This window comes from Bubalus kerabau, chromosome 7 (assembly GCF_029407905.1).
Source record: "Bubalus kerabau isolate K-KA32 ecotype Philippines breed swamp buffalo chromosome 7, PCC_UOA_SB_1v2, whole genome shotgun sequence".
Classification (NCBI taxonomy): Eukaryota; Metazoa; Chordata; class Mammalia; order Artiodactyla; family Bovidae; genus Bubalus; species Bubalus kerabau.
In genome coordinates this window covers 48707281-48734947 of record NC_073630.1, presented here as the reverse complement: position 1 = coordinate 48734947, position 27667 = coordinate 48707281, and the positions used below count along the sequence as shown (strand labels likewise).

The 27667-nt window shown below is 44.3% G+C and overlaps 1 protein-coding gene across 1 annotated transcript in view; it reads left to right on the top strand.

Moving 5' to 3' along the window:
* The window catches only part of LGI2 (leucine rich repeat LGI family member 2), a 28019-nt gene extending 11813 nt beyond the window's left edge, over nucleotides 1-16206 (top strand). The window contains exons 5-8 of the mRNA XM_055587451.1: nucleotides 10-81; nucleotides 1071-1240; nucleotides 7464-7628; nucleotides 15379-16206. Coding sequence (XP_055443426.1) covers nucleotides 10-81; nucleotides 1071-1240; nucleotides 7464-7628; nucleotides 15379-16196 — 1225 coding nt within the window. The 3' untranslated portion in view covers nucleotides 16197-16206. The remainder of the gene's footprint in view (nucleotides 1-9; nucleotides 82-1070; nucleotides 1241-7463; nucleotides 7629-15378) is intronic.
* The last annotated feature ends 11461 nt before the right edge of the window (nucleotides 16207-27667 follow it).

The window sequence follows — 27667 nt, the reverse complement described above, 5'->3', positions numbered from 1 at the left end:
TTGTTCCAGTTCTTTGGCCAACAACCACATAAAAGCACTCCCAAGGGATGTCTTCAGTGATTTAGACTCTTTGATTGAACTGTAAGTAATGAAAATTAAGTTTATGTGTGCTTGTCTTGAAATCCAGTCTTCCCCTATACTGCATTTTGTTGTAATTACTAAAAACCCATGACAAAGCGGCCAACACTGGGAAACAGCATATAGATTGTACTGTGTTTAATTTTGCCATGTTAACTGTGCTTAGTAGCATTAGGCCAGTGGTAATTCGGTATGCTGGGTGATAGGGTCCCCCTTTTGTCCCGTGAGCAATTGTCCCCCTTTTTCCCCATCTGCTTTATTTTCTTGTGTTTTGTCATCCCTTATTGGACAAAGTTTAACGAGATCTTAAAGTATCAATCAGAGAAGGCAATGGCAACCCACTCCAGTACTCTTGCCTGGAAAATCCCATGGGCAGAGGAGCCTGGTAGGCCACAGTCCATGGGGTTGCTAAGAGTTGGAACATGACTGAGCGACTTCACTTTCACTTTTCACTTTCATGCATTGGAGAAGGAAATGGCAACCCACTCCAGTGTTCTTGCCTGGAGAATCCCAGGGACGGAGAGCCTGGTGGGCTGCCGTCTATGGGGTCGCACAGAGTTGGATATGACTAAAGCGACTTAGGAGCAGCAGCAGCAGCAGCAAAGTATCAATTGCATTTGTCAGAGCTATCTTCCTGTAGTGTCTTGTTTGCGTGTAAGGACCTATGCTGGGTGGTGTTCTTCTTTCACCTGTCCCCCATTTCCAGCATGGTGTGGTGACATTTTCAAGAGGATTTGCAGAAATAGTGGTGTGTCAACTCTGAGAACTCTCTGTGTGCTATATGGTTAAAATCAAGAACACTAAAGAGTCTTCAATGAAGTCAATGAGAAGTAAAGGACATTGGATGCATTAAATAGAAATTTTTTTTTAATTCCATTTTTTGGGATTTGTTAAATATGTCAGGATATTAAGAATTCTGGAGTTTCATATTACTGCCAAAACATTTCTGACATGTCTATTTCTCTGCATCTGTGTTTGTTTTGTTTTGTTAGAGATTTGAGGGGCAATAAGTTTGAATGTGACTGTAAAGCCAAGTGGTTGTATCTGTGGTTGAAGATGACGAATTCCACTGTTTCTGATGTCCTGTGTATCGGTCCGCCAGAATATCAGGAAAAGAAGCTGAATGACGTGACCAGCTTTGACTATGAATGCACAACTACAGGTATTCAGAACCTCTATCATCAAAGTCTGTTATTTAGAATAATGCTTTCTTTAAAAATACTATCAATAGGGAGTTTGGAAAATGTAGGGATAAAAGTTTTCTATCAAAATTATTTTAGGGGAAATTTAAGCGTTAAAAAAGAAATGAATTGATGTGGCAGGGAAAATATCTCAGCGGTCTGGAAGGATTTTTATTAACTGCACTTACTTTAATTTTGATTCTTTACAACTTCAAATTTCTCTAAAGCTTTTAAGGCAGGAACTGGTGAGTTTGGCATGAGAACATTTTCAAATCAGGCTAGGCTTCATGGAAAGGCAGTGCAGAGATGCCTAAATTACTGTTCTCTTGATTGAATAATATGAAATTTATTGGACACTTAACTAATAAATACCAGAATTACTCTCGTAGTTCCATGTAAAATGAGATAACTAAGTAAGTCATACATAACCATGGCAGAGTAGAAACACAAGTTAACAACGAGCTATCAAAAGGAAAAATTCACACTGAGGAAACAAAATGTAAAGAAAGTTTGATTATTTTTTCTATGGCCTGCCTCAAGGTTTCAGTTTATACATTTTTAGGTTAAAAGATAAAATTAAAATACTGTCTCAACTGTCATATCTTGTAGAAAACAGGAGAGTAGCTCCATATGAAAGCTTAGATGGAGTTTCTACAGCTTTTAAAGCCACATTTTAAAGGAGAGCAGATCAAGCCACAGTATGCAACCTGCTTACCAGACTTATAAAAATAAACATTCAGGCTGAGAGTTGATATCTACAAAGCCTCAAGGCATGTCAGTAGGAGCAGCAGGATTGAAAACTCAGAAAATAGTTACAGAAACTCAAAAGACAAAAACTCCAAGAACAAAATACCACATTTAAACTCTACTGCTATCCCCCGATCAAATAAACAAACAAAAACTCAGAAGTAAAAATTATTTCCAGATATCTTTGTCAATAAGGGACGCCGACAAGTTCTGTCCTTTTCTGAGAGGAAACTTGAAGTCTTATGGAAATGCCCTTGTCTTTCGTCACTGAACAGGGACTCATTCAGCTGTGTAATTGGCAGGTGCCCTTTAGCCAGCTGAGGCCACTGGGGGTTTATTTATTGTATTGTAGAGCAGCGCAATAAATCAGAGGTCACGGTCAATGACGTTTGCACCAAAAGGTGGCATTCAAGGCCATGCCGTACGAAATGTGAAACCACAGCTCACTGGGGCTCCTTTCTTCCTCTTCTCATTTTTCTGGAGAGTTTCTAAACCCTACACTGAAGTGAGCAGCTTGTTGTTCTCTTCACACCTGGCCCTAGTGTGTGAAAACTGCCAGTCTCAGGGAGAAATAGCTTGGGCTGTAGAGAGCCTTGGAACTCGGGCATCTGTTCCAGACCTGGCATCTCTGGGGTAGCATGAAGTCCTTAACATATTTTGGGCATTCTCTTATACATATTTCTCTTCCCTAACAAGCTTTTTGCTAAAATTTAGAAAGTTAGCACCCCACCCTAGAAGCAAGGGAATGATGATTCTGCCTTTGTACTTGTTTTATCCCCTTAAGGCTCATGAGCAAATAAACTCTGGCTCACAGCATCTTCCATCATGAAAAAATGGTGCCAGCAAGCTGTGACCCACCCCCAAATATAGTCCCTTCCTATTTTCTGGCTCAGATCAAGCCTCATCCTCTGCTGCTTTATTTTGGACTAGGGAGGAAGTAGATGAAGAGGGATGGAAGTTGGAAAGTCAAGTCTGAGATTCATGGTACCGGTATTGCATCCTTACACGAGATTGGGGAAGAAGCATATTTTCTCAGTGCCTTGTTTTCCTCTTAGCTCAGGGTTTTAGGAAGGAGTAAATTCTTTAGGTAGATGTCTCACCTTGTTCTTCCCAGGGAGAGGAACGTATGATTACCATCCTGTTCCTAGCGCAGGGGTGTAATTAACACCACAAAGCCACCCCTGGCTGGTTTCAGCTCTCCAGATTAATCACAGTCCCTCCATAATACTCTGCTTCAAGTCTATTTTTAACCACCTCCAAAATCCCTGTTACCTGCTCATGATTCCCCATGTTTGGTGGATAATTCACTAAATTCCTTAGAGGGAGTGAATTTTGCATCCTAATTGTCCCGTTAGCTTCCCTATTTCAGGGCTGATGAAAATGCAAAGAGAAATAATGCATTAATGTGCAGTTTCTCTCCCCATAGGATCAGCATCATGTATAATTTATTTCCTGCAAGTGCTATAAATAGCTATGTAAAAATCTGTTGATTCCAGTGGGAGCAAGGCCTAAATTGTAAGAGTCCTACTGACATCATGAACTTAATCCGATGTGAATGGAAGTGGCAGGGCTTCTTGCAGAGAAGGCCATTAATACTTTAACACTAGTAAATTGGTGTCATATCAATATGTGGATTGTTCGAGATCTTTCCACAATGAATGTGCTTTTGCTGTCTCTGACAAGTAATATAAGAGGGGGATGAGGGAAGATGTTTAAATTCTCCAGGTCCCCTCCTCCATTCACACAAGAACACATCCATCAATCATATTGTTTCACCCGTTTCTTCCCCTTTTTCTTCTCTTTTTTCTTCCTCCTGTTCCTCCTCCCCTTTTCGGTCAGCAGCATCAAAGAGGGAGAAGGAGTCTCCTATTAAGAATTAGATCTATGAGACTTCCTTGGCAGTCCAGTGGTTAAGATTATGCCTTCCAGTGCAAGGGGTGCGGGTTCGATCCCTGGTAGGAGGTTAAAATACCACACACCTTGAGGCCAAAAGACGTAAAACAAAAGCAGTATTGTAACAAATTTAATAAAGATTTAAAAAATGATCCACATTAAAAAAAATTTTTTTAAAAGAATTCTATTTATAATTCAAATGATTTAGGAGTCTGCTTTGTCAGCTAGGATATAGAAAATATTATGAAACCAACGTTTTTGGGGAAATCAATGGAAATAGGGCCATTAGAGTCTAGATTTGTAAAATGCTCTCTATTTTCGGCAGCTCTCTTTCTGGAACTTTTTAAAATAAAAAAATGTAAACTTTTGGGTCTGTGCTTTGAACAGCCTGCATTTTTAAGCTCACGAGTGCTCATATTGCTGGGGATTCAGTGTAGGCAGAAGTCTATGCATACAAGGAGTTGGGGTTATAGCCATCGGGAGTGTTTGTAACCTTGGGCACACTTGGATGAGAAAAGACAAGCGGAGACACTGGAGGAAGTGATAGCCCTCTTGGCTGTAATTCAAAGAACACGGCTGTACTCGCTGAGTACTCTTCTACCTCCAAGAAAGGTAACAGACCATGGCTGCTCCTGTTCCCTTTCCCATTGACCAGCCTGTGAACATGGAAACCTCTTGCAGCCCCCAGAGCACTTTCTGACTTTTACACTGGGACCGCCAGGGCCCACTGGAATGAATCAGGCAAGTTTTCCAATTTTTAGTCTTTGACCAAGCAACGCTGATATTTGGTGGGTCTTGAGAGAGGAGAGGGAGCCTGGAGCCATGCTGGAGCCCTAAGTCTTCACACAGGCAGCTTCTCACTGTCGTTGTGACATGTATAAAACTCCTGAGTGCAGCCACGGCTGGGCACTCACACTTACCAGCTCTCTCCTGTTGGGTCTCTGCAGCACCCTTGTGAGATAGAAGTGGCTCTCACTTTATTCCTGGGGAATCTGAAGCTCTTCCCTGAGTTCCTGGAGCAGTAGGTGCAGGCGGGTTAGGAGCCATCTGTCCCACCTGCCTTGGTGCTTCTGAATGTTTCAGAAGGGGGTTACCTCCTCCATTCCTGCTGCCTGTCCCCACAGATCCTTGGCCACCTTTTGCTGTCAGAGGCAGAGGCAGCCTTCTCTCTGCTTCTCCCCCTTCTCTCTATACCTGCAAGTGTCCTTCGTTCAGGCCCATCCTCTCCCCTGACATCTTCAGAGTAGGCCAGGGTGAGGTCAGCCCTCCCACACTCACCAAGTCAGTAGCTCCTGTCCACTTGCAATGAAATGGGCCCCTCCAAAGAGGTGACACGTATGAACACACACCACATGTAAAGCACTGTTCTACATGAGTATGAATCATAATAAATGACGAGGAAACTGAGGCCAGGAAAGGTTGGGCAACTTCCCTGAGGTCACTCAGCAAAAAAACAGTCATAACTCTGGCATTTTATCTTAGATGCCATTACGATGGATACTTTCCCTGAGAGATAGCCCAGCAGTGGCCAGAACAGTGGAGGGGACTGCCTCGTGTGTGCTGAGTCTGGGGTCAGCATGTCCACCGCATTGCCTAATCTGTCCCTGACACTGCGCTTGAGAGGCAGGTATCATTGTCCCCATACTGCAGATAAGTAAACTGAGGCCTTGTAAAGGGAAGTGCACAGCCTGGGAATTCAAAGGCAGAAGGTGGTTTCAGGTGGTTTGACTGCAGGCACAGTGCTCTTTCCGGTGCCTCACTCTGCCCTTACTCCTCAGCCCTACTTTCTCCTGCCCCTGACTGGCATTGCTCATCCCACCCCTGTCCATGCTTCCCACCTCAACACTGGCTCAGCTGCTCTGCCACTGACCTGCCTCTGGTCCTTCTGCACTGGCCTTCCTTAGTTGTTACCGGGTGTCTGGCCTGTGAATGCCTTTCTCATTTGGCATCTTTGTGAGGCTTCTGAGTCAGTTATTTCTTGAATGGCGGCTATGAGCTTGTGTCATGGAGACCCAGGCCCTTCCTTAGGAAGCCTTTCCAGAGACACATCATGCTGGTTGTGTGTCAGTGGCCAAGAGCACACCCTCTCTGAGCTTCAGCTTCTGGAGCTAAGATTCCTCGAATTTTTCCAAATCTGACCCTGATGTCACTATAGGTAGGTAGGTTTAGTTGCTAAGTTCTGTCTGACTCTTGCAACCCCATGGATTGTAGCCCACCAGGCTCCTCTGTCCGTTGGATTTCCCAAGCAAGAATATTGGAGTGGGTTGCCATTTCCTTTTCCAGGGGATCTTTCTGACCCAGGAATTGAACTCGGGTCTCCCCTTGCAGGCAGACTCTTTACTGACTGAGCTACCAGGATGCCACAAAATTGGAGATTCAATCACCGTGAACGATCACGTGTGAACAATAGTGCCTGATTCTGAGTCCAGTGAGTTAGGACTGGTCCTGTGGATTGGACCCATCAGAACAGGTTTGCAGAGGAGATGGGACTTCAGCAGGCATGGAAAAGGATTGAGAGGGGAAGAGGTGGGCAAAGCCAGGCTTTTCTCATAGGAATGACTTTCCTAAACCAGACATCCACCCTCATTTTATTCTGGGCGCTTTTAGTCTGCCAAGAAGCAGCGAACCCTAAAATATTTCTGGCCAGAGAAATAAACTCTTATGAATGTTTTGGGTTTTTGTTTTTTTTTTCTTCACTAGTTCTCTGGCTACCCCACACACTAACTATTCTTGCATCCAATGGCATGTTAACCCTGTTTCTTGGTGAGACTGTACATTCCTACCAAGATTTCATACAGTGAGTCATTGTAGCTCAGGGGAGCGATACAGATGACGGGTATTGACTTACCACTAAATGGAGGAGCAGAGCGTGTGCTCAAATAGGATGGCTTCTATGCTGCTGGAAAATTTAAGATCTCCTGCAACTGCCCTCTGAGCTGCAGAGCGTTGCCCAGATCCCAGGTACCGCCATACTTAGCACTGTACGAGGCTAGTAATCAGTAAACACACTTAGGTTAACTTCCCCAAACTGTGGGCTTTATAAACCTCTGAGACCTAGTCAGAGAATTCAGTTTGGTTTCCAAAAGTGCCTTTTTGGGAGTTAACTTTCACTTTTCTTTACTACTGGGACTATTCTGAGTGAGCTAAAAATACAGCATCTCCAAAGGAATTTAACCACAGCATCCCTTCTTCACAGAGTAAATTTCATGGTAATTTCAGGAATGTTACTCTGCAGCATCCTTGCTGTCCTGTCTTTTTGAAAGCCAGGTCTCACCAAATTTGTTTAAAACTTTGAGATACTCTAGCCAAGCTCGTGAGCTATTTATCTCAAGGAAGCTGTGTAAGAAGCTGTGCGTTCAATCTGCTAATCCCGTGCAAGCCAGAACCCTCTGGAATCTCTCAGACTGAAACATGCTGGGATGTGTGGTGTTCTCTCCCACCCTCCCTCCTCCCCAGTCTTCTTTGGAATCAATGAGAGAAAAGATAGAAGGGGTGAGGGTAGCGGTCTGTAATTCTCACAGGAGATCTCATGGAGACTTTTTTTTTTTAAACACACATTCCCAGATTTTGTTGTTCATCAGACTCTGCCCTACCAGTCAGTTTCAGTGGATACGTTCAACTCCAAGAATGACGTGTACGTGGCCATCGCTCAGCCCAGCATGGAGAACTGCATGGTGCTGGAATGGGACCACATCGAAATGAATTTCCGGAGCTACGACAACATTACAGGTGTGTTGTGGCTTTGACTGGATGTACTGACCTCATTTCAGAGTAGTCTAAAACCCGGGAGAGAAGAAATGTTCTTTGTCATCCTGAGAGGGAGCTTGGCTCTCCCGCTTGATTTGATTTGGGAACACTTTCCAGCTTACCCACTTCTCTCCAACTTTTTCTGGATGTGGTGAGTTATGGTGCAAACAGAAAGCTCAGGTGGTGATTCTACTTACTGTTGGTGATCCTTTTGTAAAGGGAGAGGGTGATGGGGGGGCCTGTGGTGGGAAGCACTTTCCTGAAATGGGGAGAAGTCACTTCTAGAATTCCTTGATCTTGAACAGTCATGACAGCCTAAGACTGCACCAGCTTTCTAGCAGCTATATGCATCCTTTGACTTTTGTGATGCTGGTAACTAATATGTTAATACATACACACATGCACACACACAGTCTCATGCACACATGTATGGACACACACACAACACACAGACACACACTCTATAGCTGTTTCTACTGCCCCCTGGCCAGGTCCTGGTGATCACTGCTGTGTTTTAGTGTGTGCATGCTAAGTTGCTTCAGTTGTATCCAACTCTTTGTTACCCTATGGAATATAGCATTCCAGGCTCCACAGTCCATGGGATTCTCCAGGCAAGAATACTGGAGTGGGTTGCCATGCCCTCCTCCAGGGGATCTTCCCAACCCAGAGATCAAACCCAGAGATCTTTTATGCCTCCTGCTTTAGCAGGCAAGTTCCACCTGGGAAGCCCTTCCTTTTAGTAAATACATACAAAATAAGCATAAATGGCTTCCTAAATTCAAACCTTTGGGATAAGACTTGGTGGTTCATTCAGTGCTGTCACTGAATCCCAGTGTCTTAGAGCTACTAAAAATGGACCATCTACTTGCTTTTTAAATAAGTGGATAAAGTCAAAATAATCTTTCAAAGACTTCTGTATTGAAATGCAATCTGATCATAATCCTGACTTTACAAACAGCACCGTTAACTGTGGCCCCATGTACGGGTTTCCTTCTGTGATTCCTGGTCTGATTGCAGCAGCATCTTGCTACTGCAGAGGGGGCACGTCCAGGTAGCATTTCAGGGTCCAGAGGCTCCTAGGAACCTCTCAGGCCCAAGGTGGCCTTGCCGCAGGTGCAGGGATGCAGGGAGAGAGACGCTCACCATTGGAGGCAGAGCTGCTAATGAGCCTGATCTGGCGAGAGGGCTGTGAGACGTACATCTCGATGCTCCAAGATGCCATCTGGCCTCCCAGTGCTGAGCCCACATTCCTGGGGAGCAGCCTTACTCACTCCAAGTGCAGACTCAGCACAGGTGAGTGCTGCGGTTCACAGTGCAGCGCACGATGGAGGGAAGCCCAGGCCTCAAGACCCAAGAGCCAGTCCATGTTAGAAGAAAAAGGAGGGTGAGAGAGGGACTCGCTTTGCTACCTGCAAGGTTTTTTGCTTGTGCCTTTTCTCTGACCTGGAAGATCGGCGAGGGCTAAGTGAACCAGCCCCTCTGCCTTCTCTCCTGCCTCCCACTTGAGGAAGTAGGAGCAGAGTGAAGTTGTGCCTTAAAGCAAGGAGTTCTGATGCCAGTGCTTCATGCTGGCCCTGGCTGTGGGCTTACAGGGATCCAGGCACTGGTTAGTCTCACTGGAACTCACAATAGCTATTTGAGGCGTTACTGCAGGTCCCCTGCCCATAGGTAGAGGACAAGCACCATTCGTTCAAAAGAGAGGAGGTGTATCAAGTATAAAGAGCTCAGGGTTTGAAAATCTATGAATGTGGGTTCTACTCCTGACTCCGCTATGCGCTAGGAAGTAGCTGTGACCTCTGAGCCTCAGCTTTCTCATCTGTGAAATAGGCAGGAGACTTGCCTCACTTGGGTGTGAGGACTGGATAAGTGCAGGCACAGCGCAGGCAGTTCCTAATGCCGACTTCCTTCTCACCTTTATGAATGAAGAGATGGAGGCTCGGGTATGTTAAGCCACTCTGCTGTCACTTCCAAGGCAGAGCCCAGGGTTTGTCACTGCTCATCCCTCCCTTTCCCTCTCCCGTATGACCTTGGTAGAAAGCAACAGCACTGCCCTGCATCTGCCCTTCCTACACACTGCATAGGTCACAGCACCAGGTTCTTCAAGCCATTTGTTCATTCATTTGTTCACTCAAAGGTTTCTTAAGCACTTACTCTGAGCCAAGCCCAGTCTAGGTGCGGGGGCCATGGCAGTGAACAAGCCACAGGAAAACCTCCACCCTCAAGGAGTTTGTATTATAATGGTGGAGAGAAAAAGAGGCAAAACAAGGCAAAAAATTGTCATACATACAAAGCATTAGATGGCAGCATGCTAAGAGGGGAAAAGGCTGCAGGGAGGAAAGATTTGAAGTGCTAGGCGTGGAAGGATTGAAATGTTACATAGAGTGTCTGGTAGAGGCTTCATTAAGGAGGCGTCTGAATAAAACCTGTGGGACATGAGGGCTTGATGCACATGGACAGCAGGGGTTGGGGGAGGTGGAGAACATTCCAGACAGAGGGAAGAGCAAGTGCAAATGTCCAGAGGCAGGAGGGTATTTTTCCTGTTTGATGAACATGCAGGTGGCTAGTTTGGCTTGGACAGAGTGGTCCAGGGGCCGTTGCAGGAGACTAAGTCAGAGAGGCTAAAGAGCTGCTCCTAAGGGCTTTGCAGGTCCTGCCAAGGACTTGGGTTTTTACCTGAGTCATGGAGGACTTTGTGCAGGCATCAGCCAGTCTACACGGACGATTTGGGTGCCTGCTACAGAATGCTAGGTTGCGTGCAGCTGCTGAGTGGAGAGTAGTCTATGTGTGGGGAGGGGACAAAAGTGGAATCAGAGAAAGTAGTTGAAGGGCTGTTGCAAGGGTTCAGGCAAGTGACCTGGCAGAGGCCACAGAACTGGTGGGTAGGAAGTGGTGAGGGCAGAGTGGGTGAGGCTAGAGCCAGGACTGGAGCTTGCTGGTTTCTAGGGACTGCTTGGCCTCTCAGGGTCGAAGTCTGAATCTTCTGAGAGGTGGCAGGTGGACACAAAGCCCACGGCGATCTGCCTTACAGCAAGCCCAAGAAATGAGCTACAACAGCTCATTAAGCTTTGTGTTTGTTAAGCTTAGGAACACGAACATGACACTGTTTTTTCATAAATCTGGCTCTGGATCTTTCTAACTGATGACTTTGGCTGAGTTTTAACATCCATGAACCTCTTTCATCTGTAAAATGGTAATTTCATGAATTCCCATTTCATCTGTAAAATGGGATCATAGTGTTGGGCCCATGGGAACTTAACTGGGTAGCTTATATAACACTTAGCATGGGGCCTGGCATATAGAAAATTCTTAACAATTGGGATATCAGTTGAGGATAAAAAATAAACACGTGATTCTCCTTCCTTGCTGCCACCACTAGGGAGATTCACGAGCTTCGGATATTTTACTTTTCTTAATTTACGAAAGCACACAGAATTCATGCATCAGGGTCCCAACACACCTTTCCAAACACATATTGCCAATTTTCTGTCAATGCTTTCTGATCACATCTTACAATTCAGCCACCTCACTTTCTTTTGTTTCTCCCTTTACCTGGATTTCCAGGCTCAAATGCAGCCTCCTACAGGGAGCATTCCTTGATTACCTTATTGGAATGATTTACTTGTTCTGTCTGCTCTCTTAATACATGAATTTCCATTAAACACAAATGACATTCACTGTCACATAATTTTTCACTTAGAGGAAGGCAGCTCATATTTATGTGCTCAGTGATTCATAAATCTTTTCTTCACACAGCCTCATAGTGTGTACTATTGTCTGTATTTTATAGTGAAAAAATCAACAACCAGAAGCAGCTCTCCTTCCCCCATAGACCCTAACTCTTTGACTTCAGTAAAAATGTCTCTACAACTTTCTAAGTGTAGGAATGCCAGGGCCAGCAGAGAATGGCCTGAGGGAGGCAGGGGAGAAGGATGGTTACAGAAGCAAGGAGATCAGTCGTTCTTTGGAGGAAGGAGTGTGACTCGCTAGAATTCAGCCTGGTATGAAGAAAAGCTCTGTAGCTCACACAAGCTGGGCATACGACAAGTGGATGAGCCAGGGCACAGCCCTGAACCACTTGCCTTAAACCAGACCAAGGCAAATGCGGGCCGTTCTTCCCTCTCAGGGCCGTGCATGCCTCATTTATCATGTTTGATCACAGGGTGATCCCAGAGTCAGCAAGGGCTGGGCAGGCTTTTCTCCATTCACGCCTGGCAAGTCTGGGGCTCCAAGGAATGGGAGGGACACATGCTTCCTCTTCTGTGGCCCTACTGGGCATCATGCAAAAGGGACATCTGTCTTCTAGTAGGAGAGGGAGACCCAGGGTCATGACTCCCATCCCCAGCTTTGCTCCTTACATCTTCTTTCTACGTATCTTCTCAACTCTCCTGTTTTGGGTTAATTTCGTTTGCTTTTTGATTTCTGTCCACTAAATATGTTGCAGCATCTCTCCTCCTAGATTAAAATACACACACACACACACACACACACACACAAGATTTCTTATGCTGTTGCAACTCCATTAACTACAACTTCATAAGATACCCCTGGACAGAGGTGTTATGGAGCATCTCCAAGAAAGGAATTCTTTCTGTCTCACACAGCCCCTCTGCTGAGACCCCAGAGCAGGGACCTCCATAGCTAAGGCCTCAGGGAAACAAGGAGCATGCACCTCAATTAGCGTTGGCAGGTGGGAGTCAGAAGTTTCTGAGAAGCGGTTTAGTAGTTTAAACTCAGAAGTCTTAAAAATGTGCACAACATCTGCCCTGCAATCTCTCCACTGCCAGATGGTTTTCAAAAACAGATTTCCCTACAGGGAAACATACTATTTACAATAATGAAAAACTGAAAATAACTGCAATGTCCAGCAGTAGGGGATTAGTTAAGTAAGATGTGGTGTCTCCATGCAATGGAATATTATGTAGTGTTAAAATCCAAGTTGTAGAAGATGCAATAACATGGGAAAATGTTCACAACATAATGGTCAAGGGGAAAAAGTAGCCTATAAAAAGTCCGTGTATACTGTAAGTGCATATCTATTTTTTCCCCATTTCTTTTCTTTTTTAATTTATTTTCTTATTGAAGGATACTTGATTTACAGAATTTTATTGTTTTCTGTCAAACCTCAACATGAATCAGCCATAGGTGTACATATATCCCCTCCCTTTTGAACCTCCCTCCCATCTCCCTCCCCATCCCACCCTTCTAGATTGATACCGAGCCCCTGTTTAAGTTTCCTGAGCCACACAGCAAATTCCCTTTGGCTATCTATTTTACATATGGTAATGTAAGTTTTCATGTTACTCTTGCCCAAGTCTATTTTTAAAAAGCACCTTTGAGTATGTGCAGAGATTGGCAATTAAAGAACTATATCAAGATATTAAGTGTTATTTCAGCATTTTCAGTTCAAGTGATTTTTTAAATTTCCTTCTTTGTGCTTTTTGGTACATTGGTTGTGGAGTGTGGGCTGGAATGAGACTCCCTGGATTTGAGTCTCAGACTCTACCACATGGTATAATAGCTGTGTGACCTTATATAAGTTACTGAACTTTTCTATGCCTTTATAGAATGAGGATCATGTTGATGGTAATAAGAGTACCAGCTTCATAAGACTGTTGTAAGGATTCAGTGGGTATATACTAAGTATATAATAAGCATGTAAAGGACTTAGAATAGTGCCTTTATAAGTGTTATCTATTATTATTTTCAAAATTTGCTTTGATGAACATTAACAAATTAGTTTTCAACAAAGGAAAGGGACCAGGTTCTTGCTGGGAAGCCAAAGCAATGGAAGAGAAAAGTAAATACCACCGTATAAACCAGTCACCATGTTCCCCCAAAGTTAATACTAAGAATAGAAATTGGGTAATTATCCTTGTAATTTACAGACCAAATTCGCTTTGGTCCAAATTGCCTAGGATATAAGGGGAAAGAAATAACTTTTAATTGAATGACCTACATGGAGGGTGAGTACTGTTTGAGATGTGGATGGTGCTATTGTTCTCTGGCTGGAATGGGAAGACTGGGGAGACTTTGAGGGAGACTCTGGGTGCAGACGGGGAGAGGATGGTGGGAGCTGAGCCAGACAGAGGAGTCATGACTGAAAAGGTTCCCCTTTTCCTGCAAAGTTCCGGTGTGGTGCTGCCGCAGCTGAATCATTCAGATAGTGGCTCATCAGCAGGTATTCCTGCAGCACCTGCTCTGGGCAGTTGCTAAAGAGTCGCCTCTAAGTCCTGATTCCTAGTGTTTTAACCATCAAGAGAAGAAACCCATTTAATTGCTTCATTCTGACCTGTGGAGCTAGGAATAACATGCAGACAGTTTGTGTCTTAGCGAATTTCCTGAATTATGTACCTGCTTCTAAAGACACCAGAGGCCAAGATGACCAACACTTAACCTATTTCTCTGGAGATACATTTAAACTATTTTTTTAATTGTGGGAAAATATACATAATATAAAATTTACCATCTTAACTATGTTTGTGTGCTGTCCAAGACAAGCATCGATCCCCAGAATTCATCTTGAAAAACTGAAACTCCATGCCTATTAAAATGTAACTCCTCTTTCTCTCCTGCTCTCAGGCCCTGGGTACCACCCTTCTGCTTTCTCTCTCTACTGACTCCTCTAGGGACCTCACATGAGTGGAATCACACACTATTTGCCTTTTTGTGACTGCTTACATCAGTTAGCCTAATGTCTTCAACATTCATCCATCACACCGCATGTGTCAGAATTTCCTTCCTTTTTAAGGTGGTACAGTATTCCATGATGTGTATATACCACACTTTATCTATTAATCCATCAATGGACACTTGGATTGTCTCCCCCTTTTCACTATTGTGAATGATGCTTCTGTGAACATGGTGTTCTTCAAGACCCTGCTTTCAATTCTTCGGGTCTAAACCCAGAAGTGGAATTCCTGGATCATATGGTAATTCTTTGTTAGGATTTCTGAAAACTGCCATACTTTTTTCCACAATGGCTACATGTCCACAAGAGTACCAGTTTCATGATGGACAAGCACTTTTTTAAATTTACCTAAAGACTTCATTAGTTACCAATTTTTAAATACAAGTTAGATTTACGTAATTATTTATCCTTTTCATCCTCTTGATTAAACTCAAAATATTCTGGTTAATATGTTATTATTTAATACAGTTGATTTACCTGAAGAAATTCTTGTTTTATATAGTTTGAAGTGAAGTGAAGTCGCTCAGTCATGTCCGGCTCTTTGCAACCCCTTGAACTACTATATAGTTTAGATTTACATAAACAAATATTTACTCTGTTCATTGTTGTTTGTTATTTTTTTTTTTAATTGAACTACAGTTTGTTTACAATATTGTGTTAGTTTCAGGTATACAGCAAAGTGATTCCATTTTGTATACATGTGTATGTATTTCAGATTATTCTCCATTATAGGTTATTTCAAGACAGTGACCATAGTTCCTTGTGCTATACAGTAGGTCTTGTTGTTTATCTATTTTATATACAGTAGTATGTACCTGATAACCCCATACTCCTAATTTATCCCTCCCTGCTTTCCCCTTTGGTAACCATAAGTTTGCTGCCTATGTTTGTGAGCCTGTTTCTGTTTTGTAAATAAGTCTACTTGTATTATTTTTAGACTTCACGTGAAACTGGCATCATGTAACATTTGTCCTTCTCTGACTCTGGACAAGAGTTTCTCACAGTGGCTGTCCTAACCCCCCTCTCTCCTCTTCTGGAGCACAGGTCAGTCCATCGTGGGCTGCAAGGCCATCCTCATCGAAGATCAGGTCTTTGTGGTGGTGGCCCAGCTCTTCGGCGGCTCTCACATTTACAGATACGACGAGAGCTGGACCAAGTTTGTCAAATTCCAAGACATAGAAGTCTCTCGCATTTCCAAGCCCAACGACATTGAGCTGTTTCAGATTGAGGATGAGACGTTCTTCGTCATCGCCGACAGCTCCAAAGCCGGTCTGTCGACCGTGTATAAATGGAACAGCAAAGGATTCTACTCGTATCAGTCCCTGCACGAGTGGTTCAGGGACACGGATGCTGAGTTCGTGGATATAGATGGAAAATCACACCTGATCCTGTCCAGCCGCTCCCAGGTCCCCATCATCCTCCAGTGGAATAAGAGCTCGAAGAAGTTTGTCCCCCACAGTGACATCCCCAACATGGAGGACGTGCTGGCTGTGAAGAGCTTCCGCATGCAGAACGCCCTCTACCTGTCCCTTACCCGCTTCATCGGGGACTCCAGGGTCATGAGGTGGAACAGCAAGCAGTTTGTGGAGATCCAGGCTCTACCGTCCCGGGGGGCCATGACCCTGCAGCCCTTTTCTTTTAAAGAGAATCACTACCTGGCCCTGGGGAGCGACTACACGTTCTCCCAGATATACCAGTGGGATAAAGAGAAGCAGCTCTTCAAAAAATTTAAGGAGATTTATGTGCAGGCGCCTCGTTCCTTCACAGCTGTCTCCACTGACAGGAGAGATTTCTTTTTCGCATCCAGTTTCAAAGGGAAAACAAAGATTTTTGAACACATAGTTGTCGACTTAAGTTTGTGAGGGTGTGATTGGTGCAGTTAAAAGACACGTAGCTTTAGCTCTTACGTGAGAGAACTGAGGGGGTGGGGGGTGGGGTGGGAAAGAAGCCAGGTTCACATCTCCGAAACTGAAAATGCACTAGGGAAATAGAAGTCTGCAAACTTTTAGAACTCATATTTTAATCAGGGATTGCATTTATTGGCTAACTGCATGACACGTCCATTCTCCCACTTAAAAAGACATCCTAAAGCCTATAATTACTGAGAAAAGAGTACAGCATTAACTCTTACCATCTAGGGATGTAATAAGCTTTTTTTTTTTTTTCTTCTTTTTAATGAGGAAGGAGAAAACTCAATAAGTTGGGACCGCTCTTATAATGAAATAAAAACAAACAAACAAAAAAGACCAAACACACTTTGGGCCCTTCTCATTCCATTGTAGCAGTCTATTGGGTAAGAACGCTTAAAGTCAGAGACAGCTGAAAAGATTTGCTGATGATCAGTTTAAAATCTGATAACAACTCAGCAGTGCTATTTTGAGCCTTTCCAGTTTCCTGAATCCCCCCTAATAGCAGAGCCTTGATTATTTCATTGGTTCCTATAGATGGATCTTCATCATGGGTGTGTTAACAAAATAAGGTTTAACATTGCTTTCTCTGCTACAGAGAAAGTATTCTGCATACTGGTCTATCACGGCTGCGGGCCCAGAAGTGAGACGAAGGCGATTCCCGCTCTGCTTGTGCTTCAAAGCTGACCCCCGCAGTGGCCAGCACAGTCGTGCTCGTTTAATGCTCTCCACGACTCATGTGCTTCTCTGGACCCATCCTTTGAGTGCGTGGGTAACCTGCAGACAGGCCAACAACTGAATGGTGCTTTTTATTCTGTCTAGAGCAGTAGAACAGGTATTTTCATCTGATGAGCATTTGGTAGAGTTTTTGAAGTCAGATTTTGTGGAGTCAAAAAAGGGTTCTGTACAACTCTCGACGTTCTTTGAAACCTAGAGATGAGTCTGTGATGGATGCGTGTTTTGCCCTCTGGGCAACTTAATATGTCACGTAATTGAAATACTGCCTACCCCCCTGCCCCTGTTCCAGTCCTGCTTGGTCCGCTTGCTGGTACTGCGGCCGCCAGTCCAGTCCTTCTGAAGGTGCTGCTGCATCAGATAGCAGAACCCTGGCATTCATGGTGGCAGTGCCCCTTCCCCTCCCAGCCCATTAGCAGCAGAAACCCACACCCTCACATGGGGTCACATGCCAGCAAGGCCTCACCCTGTACAGGCTGGGCTCTGGGGGATGGGGGGGTCTCTGGCTGATCCAGAGGGACCAGGTTTGGAGCCAGACACAATGAATCCCCATCCATACTCAGGGGACACAGTGACCTCTTTGGTCTGGACGGTGTGGGAAGCTCACGGGGTCTGGTTTTGTAGGAGGTTCCAGGTGGATAGTCTGCTTGGCTAGGGGGTTCCCTTCAGAGTATATGAAGTGGAAGCTTTCAGGGGTGGCTCTCCAGTAAGTTCTCTTCTGGCTGCAAAAGTAGCACACTCATCTTATACTGTATTGCTGTTTTTTAATGATTGTTTGCCAAGTCATGAGTAGGTAGATGTTTTGTCACAAATATGAATGTGTTTGTTGTTTCCAGACTTTGAGCAATGCAGATCAAGGCAATAAATAGCACTTAGAGAATGATGCCCAGGGTCATGGCAGCACTCTTGGGGACGTTCTGGGACTGCAGGCTCAGGGCTTCCAGCCCAACTCACCCACACACAGTAGCGTTGCTGCTCCAAACTTTCCTGCTAAACATGAGTGAACAGGGAAAAAAGTGGTTAGTTTTCATTTTTAAGCACAAATCATTCTTTTCTTCTATGTTTTTTGCCTTCCTGGTTTATTTGAATTCACTACAAATACCAGATCCTCAGGCTTTCCAGGTGGCTCAGTGGTAAAGAATCTGCCTGCCAATGCAGGAGACATGGGTTCAATTCCATGGGTTCAAATGGCAACCCACTCCAGTATTCTTGCCTGGAGATTCCCATGGACAGGGGAGCCTGGCATGCTACAGTCCATGGGTTCACAAAGAGTCAAACACGACTTAGCAACTAAACAACGAACCCAAATCCTCACATCAGAGGCTGAAGGTGGGACAGCTCTGCCTTTCCCCCCAGCTGTCAAGATGGACTGCCTATGCTTTCTGGCACCTGGAATCCCTCAGACGAGCCTGGCAGAAAAGCAGGCACTTGACAAGAAGTGCAGGAGGCATTTAGACCATCCTAGCATTTGCGCCAGGTTGCAGTGGTGTTCCTGGTGCCAGCGGCTGGTAGAGGAGGCAACAGGGCATCTTCTCCATTGCTGCCTCCTCAGAGCAGTGACCACCTTCTCAGCCTTGCCTTTCAGGGTGGAGTTGGGGGCCGCCTCCTGCCCTCACCACACTGGGAACCATTGCCTGGAATCTGGAAAACCCGGGAAGCAGAGGGGACGGGGCTGGGGGTGGGTGGGGACTTGCTGAGTCCAGATGAGACATCAGAGGGTGAAAGAAAAATCTAAAGCAACTGGTGGTGAGGAGGGGTGTGGGGATGAGAGGGTGGGAAACCCATCAGCGGCAATCAGTTTTTCTTTTAAAAAAACACTGTAGACAGGATGGGAATCTTCAGTCTACAGAGTCCCCATGCCAAGGGACAAGGTATTTGTTCTGGCCGACTTACCAAAACAGCATAGATGTTCTTGGCACGAGGCTGTGGAAGCTTTACTTCATTAATCTTACTGCTCCCTCCAAAGAACCCTAAGAAACAATTCCTGCAAGAAGCTTTCTTCCAGTAATACTGGAAGTAAAAAAACAAATAGAAAAGCCCCAAACAACAACAACAACGAAAACCCAATGCAGAGAAACACGTGGGCCCCTCCCCTGTGGGGCTGGCCTTAGAAGACATTGCCCTGGCTTCTCCATGCCTCTCCATCACCCACTGGTTGATCATCTTTGCAGCTGATTTCTTCTTTATAAACTCAGTGTCTAGGCACCCATGTCAAGTCCCTCCGTATGGCCATATGGCCAAGCCCCACAGCCTTAAAGGGAGAGGACTTGTCCCCAAACTCCATGGGGTCAGGCATAGATCTCTCGCAAACACTCTGAAAACAAACCTTAGGTGTGAGTATCATGGTGTTCTCAGGAGCATGATTAACAGCTAAAAGCTACAGAACTGCTATTACATGCAAGACTCTTGTAATTCTGCCAGAAGTTACAAAGAATTTTCTGTTCTAAGGAGTGTTTTTACCTAGCATGATGGGTGAAAAGACAACCCTGCATTTTGGAAAAACTTTGTTTTTCCTATGTACAATTGTGTTCATCTCAGTTTTTCAGTTTTTGAAGGCATACTGGAGGGCAGATACTATTCTAATTCTGGAGAAAGAAGTGGACACAGACAATCTTAAGTCAATTGCCTGCTCAAGATTATCCAGTTGTGAGTGACAAGGCTAGAGCTATCCTCTGAGCAGCAGGCTCTGTGTTCTCTTTCTGTGACACTGCCATGCCCTCCAAGTAAAGGCTTTTTAATCCCAATTTTGACTATAGCAGCACCTTGAGATAAAATAAAAAATGCAACAAAATGTGCGTAGACAGAGGAAAAATCGTCCTCAACAGACACCATTCAATCAATTGGCCCATTTAATAATTAAATACTACAGAACTGCAGTTATGTGCAAGACTCTTTAAAAAATCTGCCAGAAGGCACGGATAATTTTCTGTTCTTAGGAGGGTTTTTAGCTAGCATGATAGTTCCTCCCCACCCCACCCCCGCCCCTTCCCCAAGTTAGCTGAGGTGGGGGGCTGTTAAAGTTAAGACACATCTGGTTCTTATCACAATGTCCATAATATAAACAAGCAGAGTTCCATGAGGGAAATGCCGAAACCTCCAATGCACGAATAATGATGAACTGCTCCCGGGCCGTCATCAGCCTTTGGGGAGCATGCTGGAAATGGCAGTGTTGCATTTTTCTTCCCCATGGAGTGAGAGGCTGTGTATTTTTAGGCAAGAAATCAGCATGGGATGCTGGAGGTTTGGCTGCCAGGAACACTCACAATGGAAATTTCTCCAACCTGGGGTATAATGAAAGAGAGACCAAGGTCTGCGGGAGAGGAGTCTTATTTGCATGCCATCCAAAGAAAAGCTCTTTAGCCAGCTTCCCCATTCTTCTGCAGAGGTAACAGCCCCACGATCACAGTTTCAGAAGAGAATTCTTTAATTAGGGTGTGGTCAAAAATTCTGTTAAACAGGATTCTGGAGTGGGCTGCTATAATCTAGGTGTTGCAGTGAGCAAAGTGACCCAGACTTGGGGACACTGGAATAGGCAGAAAGGCAGGGCAGATGGCTGTGAAAGAAATGCTTTTGGGAAAGTAGAAATAAATTGGAAGAAAATGAAAAGTAATAATGGTTTTCTTTGCCTCAGCCAGACAAATGGAAGGTGGAAAGACCAGGCAAATTTAACAGTATTCCAGTTATTAAAGAAGGGAACCAGTTGTAATGCTAATTAAAATGAGAGTTATATTGTAAAACTACTTAGCTCTACACCGAGGCACTCTTGTCCTGACACTATGCCACTGCTTGTATCAGAATCTCCCTTTTTCTAGTAGGAAGCTATGCATTCTCTACCAATCTCTTCGACTTATCAGGAATGTATAAGAACTGTGGTAAAATTGGCCAGTATGCCATCTGGTACCATTTTATGGATTTTAAATACATAAATTAAATCAAATAAGAATAGTTTATATGTATATGAAAGCAAATTTTGCAATCTATAATGCAAGCTACCATGGATGAATTTTAAGGCTGAATACACATTTAGCTTTGGCAAATAGACTTACTGAATGACGTGCCTCTTAATTCAACATATTCTGTAAGCCTATGAATAAAAAGTAGCCCTGCCTGATACGGCTTGGATTTCTGGTCTGCTTGAATCTGGATATGCCCACTTGAGTCAGAGTTGAAGGGCTGCCCACAGTGGGCTCCTGAGGAAGGGCAGTGTGTACCCATCCTCTTGGTGTGCTTCCTCCTCTTTGACATGGAAGATGGGCACAGCAGAGGCCTCTTGCTTCTTCTACTTGCAAACTTAAAAGCCACGAAGAACTTTTAGAGTCACATTTCTGCCAGATCTGCAGAATCATAATCTTGACAGATGACAAAGAAGTCTAGGATGTTTGGGTATTTTCTGTTGCATTGCTGGTGAGAAGGAGATGATGTTACAAGATCCCACTGGCTGGGTTGAACCACGATCAACTTGAAGGCTTTTGATTTGTTCTCTGCCTGTCTGAGACCTAAGTGGGTACCCATTAATCATGCAGTCAAAGTTTGTCCCCTGTACCTATGTCTTTAAGACCCATTTGGTTTAATTGAACAAATAAAGGGTCAAAGCCTCCAATCACTTATGACTGTGTCCCGTGTGTCAGGTACTTTGATACACTGGGGGGCTTTTTAAAAAGTAGAACAGAGTTCTTGCTCTTGTGGTACTAAGAATCAAGTAAAGAGGAAAAGTCATAATTGCATTAAGCTAAAATTACAACACAGAGTCTAGTGGATATTCTGCAAAGCAATGTAAGACTCATTGGGCAATGAATGGGACAAGAAGGGATGACAACTAAATTAACTATTGGTATGGTGTATGCCCTGAATTAGTTTGATATATGACCATACCCAATGGCTCAGCAGGTAAAGAATCTGCCTGCAATGCAGGAGACACAGGAGTTGCACGTTCAATCCCTGGGTCGGGAAGATCCTCTGGAGGAGGAATGGCAGCCCACTCCAGTATTCTTGGCTGGAAAATCCCATGGACAGAGGATCCTGGTGAGCTACAGTTCAAAGGGTCATAAAGAGTCGGACATGACTGAGCACAGATGGGACCAGATGATGACCACATCTTAAACACGTTCGTCGGCTTCCAGTTCCCATGGGTCAGAAGTCCTGGCATTGCTCACCTGGTCCTCTGCTTAGGGTGTCATGAGGCTACAGTCAAGGTATCAGCCAGACTGCGTTCTCGTGTGGAGGCTCATGGAAAGATCTGATTTCAAGCTCATTCAGGTGGTTGGTAGAATTTATTTCCTTGAGATAATAGGACTGAGGGCCTGTTTTCTTGCTGGTTGTGGTTATGAGAACACCTCCAGCTCCACAGTTGCATGCCACTAACCTTCACCATAGGTCTCCTCACAGCGTGAACCTTTGGCTTCTTCATGGTCATCAAGAATCTTGGGCCTGATGTCCTGTAACCTTTGCCTTGTTCTATTGGTTTGAAGCAGGGCACAAGTCCCGCTTACTCACAGGGAGGGGATTATAAAGAATATGACCCCCGGAGACAGATCACCTTTAAGTGTGTATACTACAAGCACCAGCCAAACAGAATGGATGCTCCGCTGATCATAGTAGACACTATTCATAAACAAATTGACCAGTATGTTCCAGTCAAACATGAGCTATGAACACAGACAATACAATCGTAGGAGAAAAGGTCACTTCAGGCCAGGATAAGAACTCTTGACAAGGATAAAGGGGAGAAGGGCCTGGTTCCTTTTCCTGGTTTCTGTTTGGTGTTTGTGGGGAAGTGCATGGAAGAACTGATTTTCTCTAAATCTGCAAGTCAGAAGCTCATTCATCCCAATCTCTCAGTGCATTTCATCTTAGAACTAAAACACTCCATACAAATTGCCTGGTCCTGACCATGTGCCCATGATATTATGGCTAAATGAATCCATTAATTTGAGGAAGTTTCGAAACCAATGTATACCCATGCCATACCCCCCTACACACATACCACACCACACACACACACATATACACATGCAACATCCAAACACATCACACACCATGCCATATCAGATACAAACATACAAATACATACCACATGTACTAAACCCCTACAAGCCACCCATCACGTTACCATACTCCCCAACACGCACACAAATACACATACACATTGTATAAGTGACAGGTGCCATTTCCACAAATAGTGCTTAACTAGGTTAATACACACTTCCTGAGTAAAAATCTGTATTAAATTAAAAGGAGAAAATATTCAGTTGAGCTAAAAAAACCAATGGGTGTTACTTGAAGGTATTTGAGCAATGTCTTGACTAAGAATTGACTAAAAGACACTTGCTCCTTGGTAGAAAAGCTATGACCAACCTAGATGTCATATTAAAAAGCAGAGATATTACTTTGCTGACAAAGGTCCATATAGTCAAAGCTATGGTTTTTCCAGTAGGCATGTATGGATGTGAGAGGTGGATCATAAAGAAAGCTGAGTGCCAAAGAATTGATGCTTTCTCCAACTGTGGTGTTGGAGAAGACTCTTGAGAGTCCCTTGGACTGCAAGGACATCCAACCAGTCCATCCAAAAGGAAATCAGTCCTGAATATTCATTGGAAGGACTGATGCTGAAGCTGAAACTCTAATACTTTGGCCACCTGATGCGAAGAACTGACTCATTTGAAAAGACCTGATCCTGGGAAAGATTGAAGGTGGGAAAAGAAGGGGATGACAGAGGATGACATGGTTGGATGGCATTGCTAACTCAACGGACATGAGTTTGAGTGGGCTCTGAGAGTCGGTGATGGACAGAGAAGCAGTGTGCTGCAGTCCATGGGGTCACAAAGAGTTGGATACGACTGGGCAACTGAAGTAACTTGACTAAGAATTGAGTATGGAAGAGGAATGCAATTGCATTAACTTCCTTAACCACTTCCAAGAAGAAGTCTTAGTGACAGTGTGGCTTGTTGGCTGTGGCTGACGTAGAACAGGATATCAGCACTCTGAAGGCCATCCAGGATACCTCAGAGACATCCTTGTCAACTCTTGGGCTTTGAGGTAACTCTCAGTAGCTGTGGACTGAATATTTGTTTCCTCTTAAAATTCATATAGACATGATCTCAGTCATGTCTGACTCTTTGTGATCTCTTGGATGGTAACCCACCAGGGTCCTCTGTCCATGGGATTTCCCAGGCAAGACTATTGGAGTTTGTTGCCATTTCCTTCTTCAGGGGATCTTCCTGGCCCAGGGATCGAAACTGCTTCTCTTTCATCTCCTTCATTGGCAGGCAGATTCTTTATCACTAGTGCCACCAGGGAAGCCCAAAATTCATATGTTGAAGACTAATCTCCAATGTGATGGTATTTGGAAGCGGGGCCCTTTGGGAGGTGATGAGGTCATGAGGGTGGAGCGAGAATGGCATTAGTGCCCTTATAAAAAAAGAAAGAGGAGGAGACCTAGGATCCCTCTCTCTGTCACATGAGGATATTAAAAGAAGACAGCTGTCTGCAAGCCAGGAAGTGGATTCTCACCAGACACAAATCTGCCAGCACCTTGATCATAGATTTCCAGCCTCCAGACTGAGAGAAATGAATGTGGTTGAAGCCCCCTGGTTTACCATTCTGTTACAGCAGCCCAGACTAAGACACAAGCTTTCCGTTCTCTGTCTGAAAACTGTGCCCACTGAGAAATAAGAAAATGACAGAATAGCATCTCTCTAACTGATAAGGGTCACCTTGGAGACTGACATTATCTGCAGGCATGTGGATTTCCTAACACTGAATCCTGAGTCTGACTGTTTGGTCATAGACTGACAATACAGAGGAGCAAGAGACACACTTGCTCTTGGCAGGTAGACCAGGGCGGAGGGGGGGGGGGGTTGGTGAGATTGGGTTAGTGCATTCAGTTTCGCATCCTAAGTCACCAGTCTCATTAGGACACCCCCTACCTTGTCTAGGGTGGAGAGGGTGAAGCCAGCATACTGGTACCAGGAGAATCACACTCCTGGGCTCCTTCCATGTGGAGGGAAATATCAGCAGAAGGAAAGGAGCCTTTTCTCCACTACTGTCAACAGCTCAGGACATGTTAGTGTGTCTTGGTCCTTGACTGGATCTGGGGAGCTCGACTTTCTGTTCCTTACCTCTATTTGCAAGTTATCCACAGAGACCATAAAAATATAGTCTTAACCACTTGGCAAAGATATTTTGGTATAAAATGCTGCTGCTGCTGCTGCTGCTAAGTCGTTTCAGTCATGTCTGACTCTGTGCGACCCCATAGATGGCAGCCCACCAGGCTCCCCATCCCTGGGATTCTCCAGGCAAGATCACTGGAGTGGGTTGCCATTGAAATAGACCAGAAGAAAAGGGAAATTTGCCCGCATTGAGGCAGGGTCCTTCCCGCAGGTGATGGAACTAGATATACCTCAGTAAAGCTCTGTTTTCCCCACAATAATGTTCTAATTTTTAATTTTCTATTGTATCAGCTTTTCATATCATATAGCACCAAATATAGTGAAATCTAATGTCATTCCAGGGTCCTGAAAGAAGAAGCAGGTCAACTTTAAATGTCTTTCAGTAACGTAGAAAGTCAGGTGAATTTTCTGGCATTCATATATTCAGCGAAGTGGAGTATTTGCTCTACTTACTAAAAATGACACTCTCTCCCCACCGTTTCCATCTGCATTTACGTACTGTGGGTACTGCTGAGGTAGCTATTTTCCCTGATGTTTACTGCCAATACATTTGCATTTTCTGTCACAATAAATAACCCAGTAAAAACCTCCCATGAGTAGGTTCCAGCCCTGGCTCTTTCTAAGCATGGAATCACAGACAATGATTTATGGTCATGAATGCCCAGAGGAAGGGATAAGTGGACACTTGCAAAGGAAATATAAGTGAATTCAAACAAAAGCTCAATGGCTGTTAGGAAATTAAAGATGTGAAAGTTCTACAACCATTCAAGTCATGGGTGGAGAAGGAGGCCATGGCAGGAAGAAGCTCTCCCTACACGGGCTGTGTCTAAGGGTCACCCCAGCACCTGCTATGTCACCAGCCTATGAAGCCGACACTCTCACATCTCCACTTCGCATATGAGAAAGTGGAGACTCAAAGAGTTTGAGGGCTGCCTGGGTCACACTGCTCAGTTCAGTTCAGTTCAGTCTCTCAGTCGTGTCTGACTCTTTGCGACCCCATGTACTGCAGCACGCCAGGTTTCTCTGTCCGTCACCAATTCCCGGAGCTTGCTCAAACGCATGTCCATCAAGTCAGTGATGCCATTCAAACATCTCATCTTCTGTTGTCCCCTTCTCCTCCTGCCTTCAGTCTTTCCCAGAATCAGGGTCTTTTCCAAGGAGTCAGTTCTTCACATCAAATGGCCAAAGTCCCACTGCTAAAGAGTGGCAAACTCAGGTGACTTGTTCAAGTTAGTACAGAGATTAAGACCTGGAATGGGAACATAATTACATCGTTCACCACCAGAATAAGGTTAAAATGCAGGATGCCCAGTCAATTTGAATTTCAGATAAGAACTTTTTTTTTTTAAGCATAAGGATATCCCAAATATTGCATGGGATATACTTATGCTGGTGGCTCAGCCAGTAAAGAATCCACCAGCAAGGCAGGAGACCCAGTTTAGATCCCTGAATCCGGAAGATCCTCTGGAGAAGGGAATGGTTACCCACAACAGTATTCTTGCCTGAGAATTCCATGGACAGAGGAACCCGGTGAACTATAGTCCATGGGGTCACAGAATTGTACACAACCGAGCAACTTTCTTTTCTCACACTTTTATGCTAACAAATGATCCTTTGTTTTTCTGAAATTCAGATTTAGCAGATACAGTGTCCTATACATTTATTTGCTAAATTTGGCAACCCTAATCCAGAATCCACACTTTTAAGCACACATTGTTTTAAGATGCTCAAAGTGCAGCTGGGGAGATGCGTTCCCCACTCATTTTAGTTTGTATGTCTGTATAGTTTATGTCATACATAAATGTTTGCACCTTATTCTCATAACCAATGGGAAGGGTCAATACTACAAGGAAGCTGAAACCAAACAGCTCATATCATTTGCCTAAAATCAGAAAATACTAATCATATCCAACCCTGACATGGCACTTGGCCAATGCCAGGTGCTATTTTATGAGTTTTTTACCTATCTTCTCACTTAGTCCTCAAAAATCCTGCAGGACAGGTCAAATCATTATATCCATTCACAGACTGAGCAAAAGAGGCACAGAGGAGTTAAAGAAGTTGTCTGGGTCACACAATCAGCAAGTGGAAGAGCCTGGCTTTGAACCCAGGAAAATCTGGCATCAAAGATAGTATACTTTCATCCACTGTGCTACATTCCTGCTTTAACTCACAAATACAAAAGAACTGTAGCTTTGTTGATGCCCAAGGCTGTTCCACATATGTTTGACTCCAAAGTCCATGTTGCTTCTGTAACTCCATTGTAAGTAAAGCCTGCATGTGTGATATTAGAGCAGGGGAACACAAAGAATGCTGTATGGGAACATGAAAACCTGAAGAGGTCATCCTTGTCCCCAGTCCTCACTGCAGCAAGGACTCCTGGGGATCAGTGCTGTCTGATTTTGTAAATAAAATTTTATTAGAACTCATCCATAAAAAAACTTTATTTACATTATGCTTTTGAACTATGGTCCTGGAGAAGAGTCTTGAGAGTCCCTTGGACTGCAAAGAGATCAAACCAGT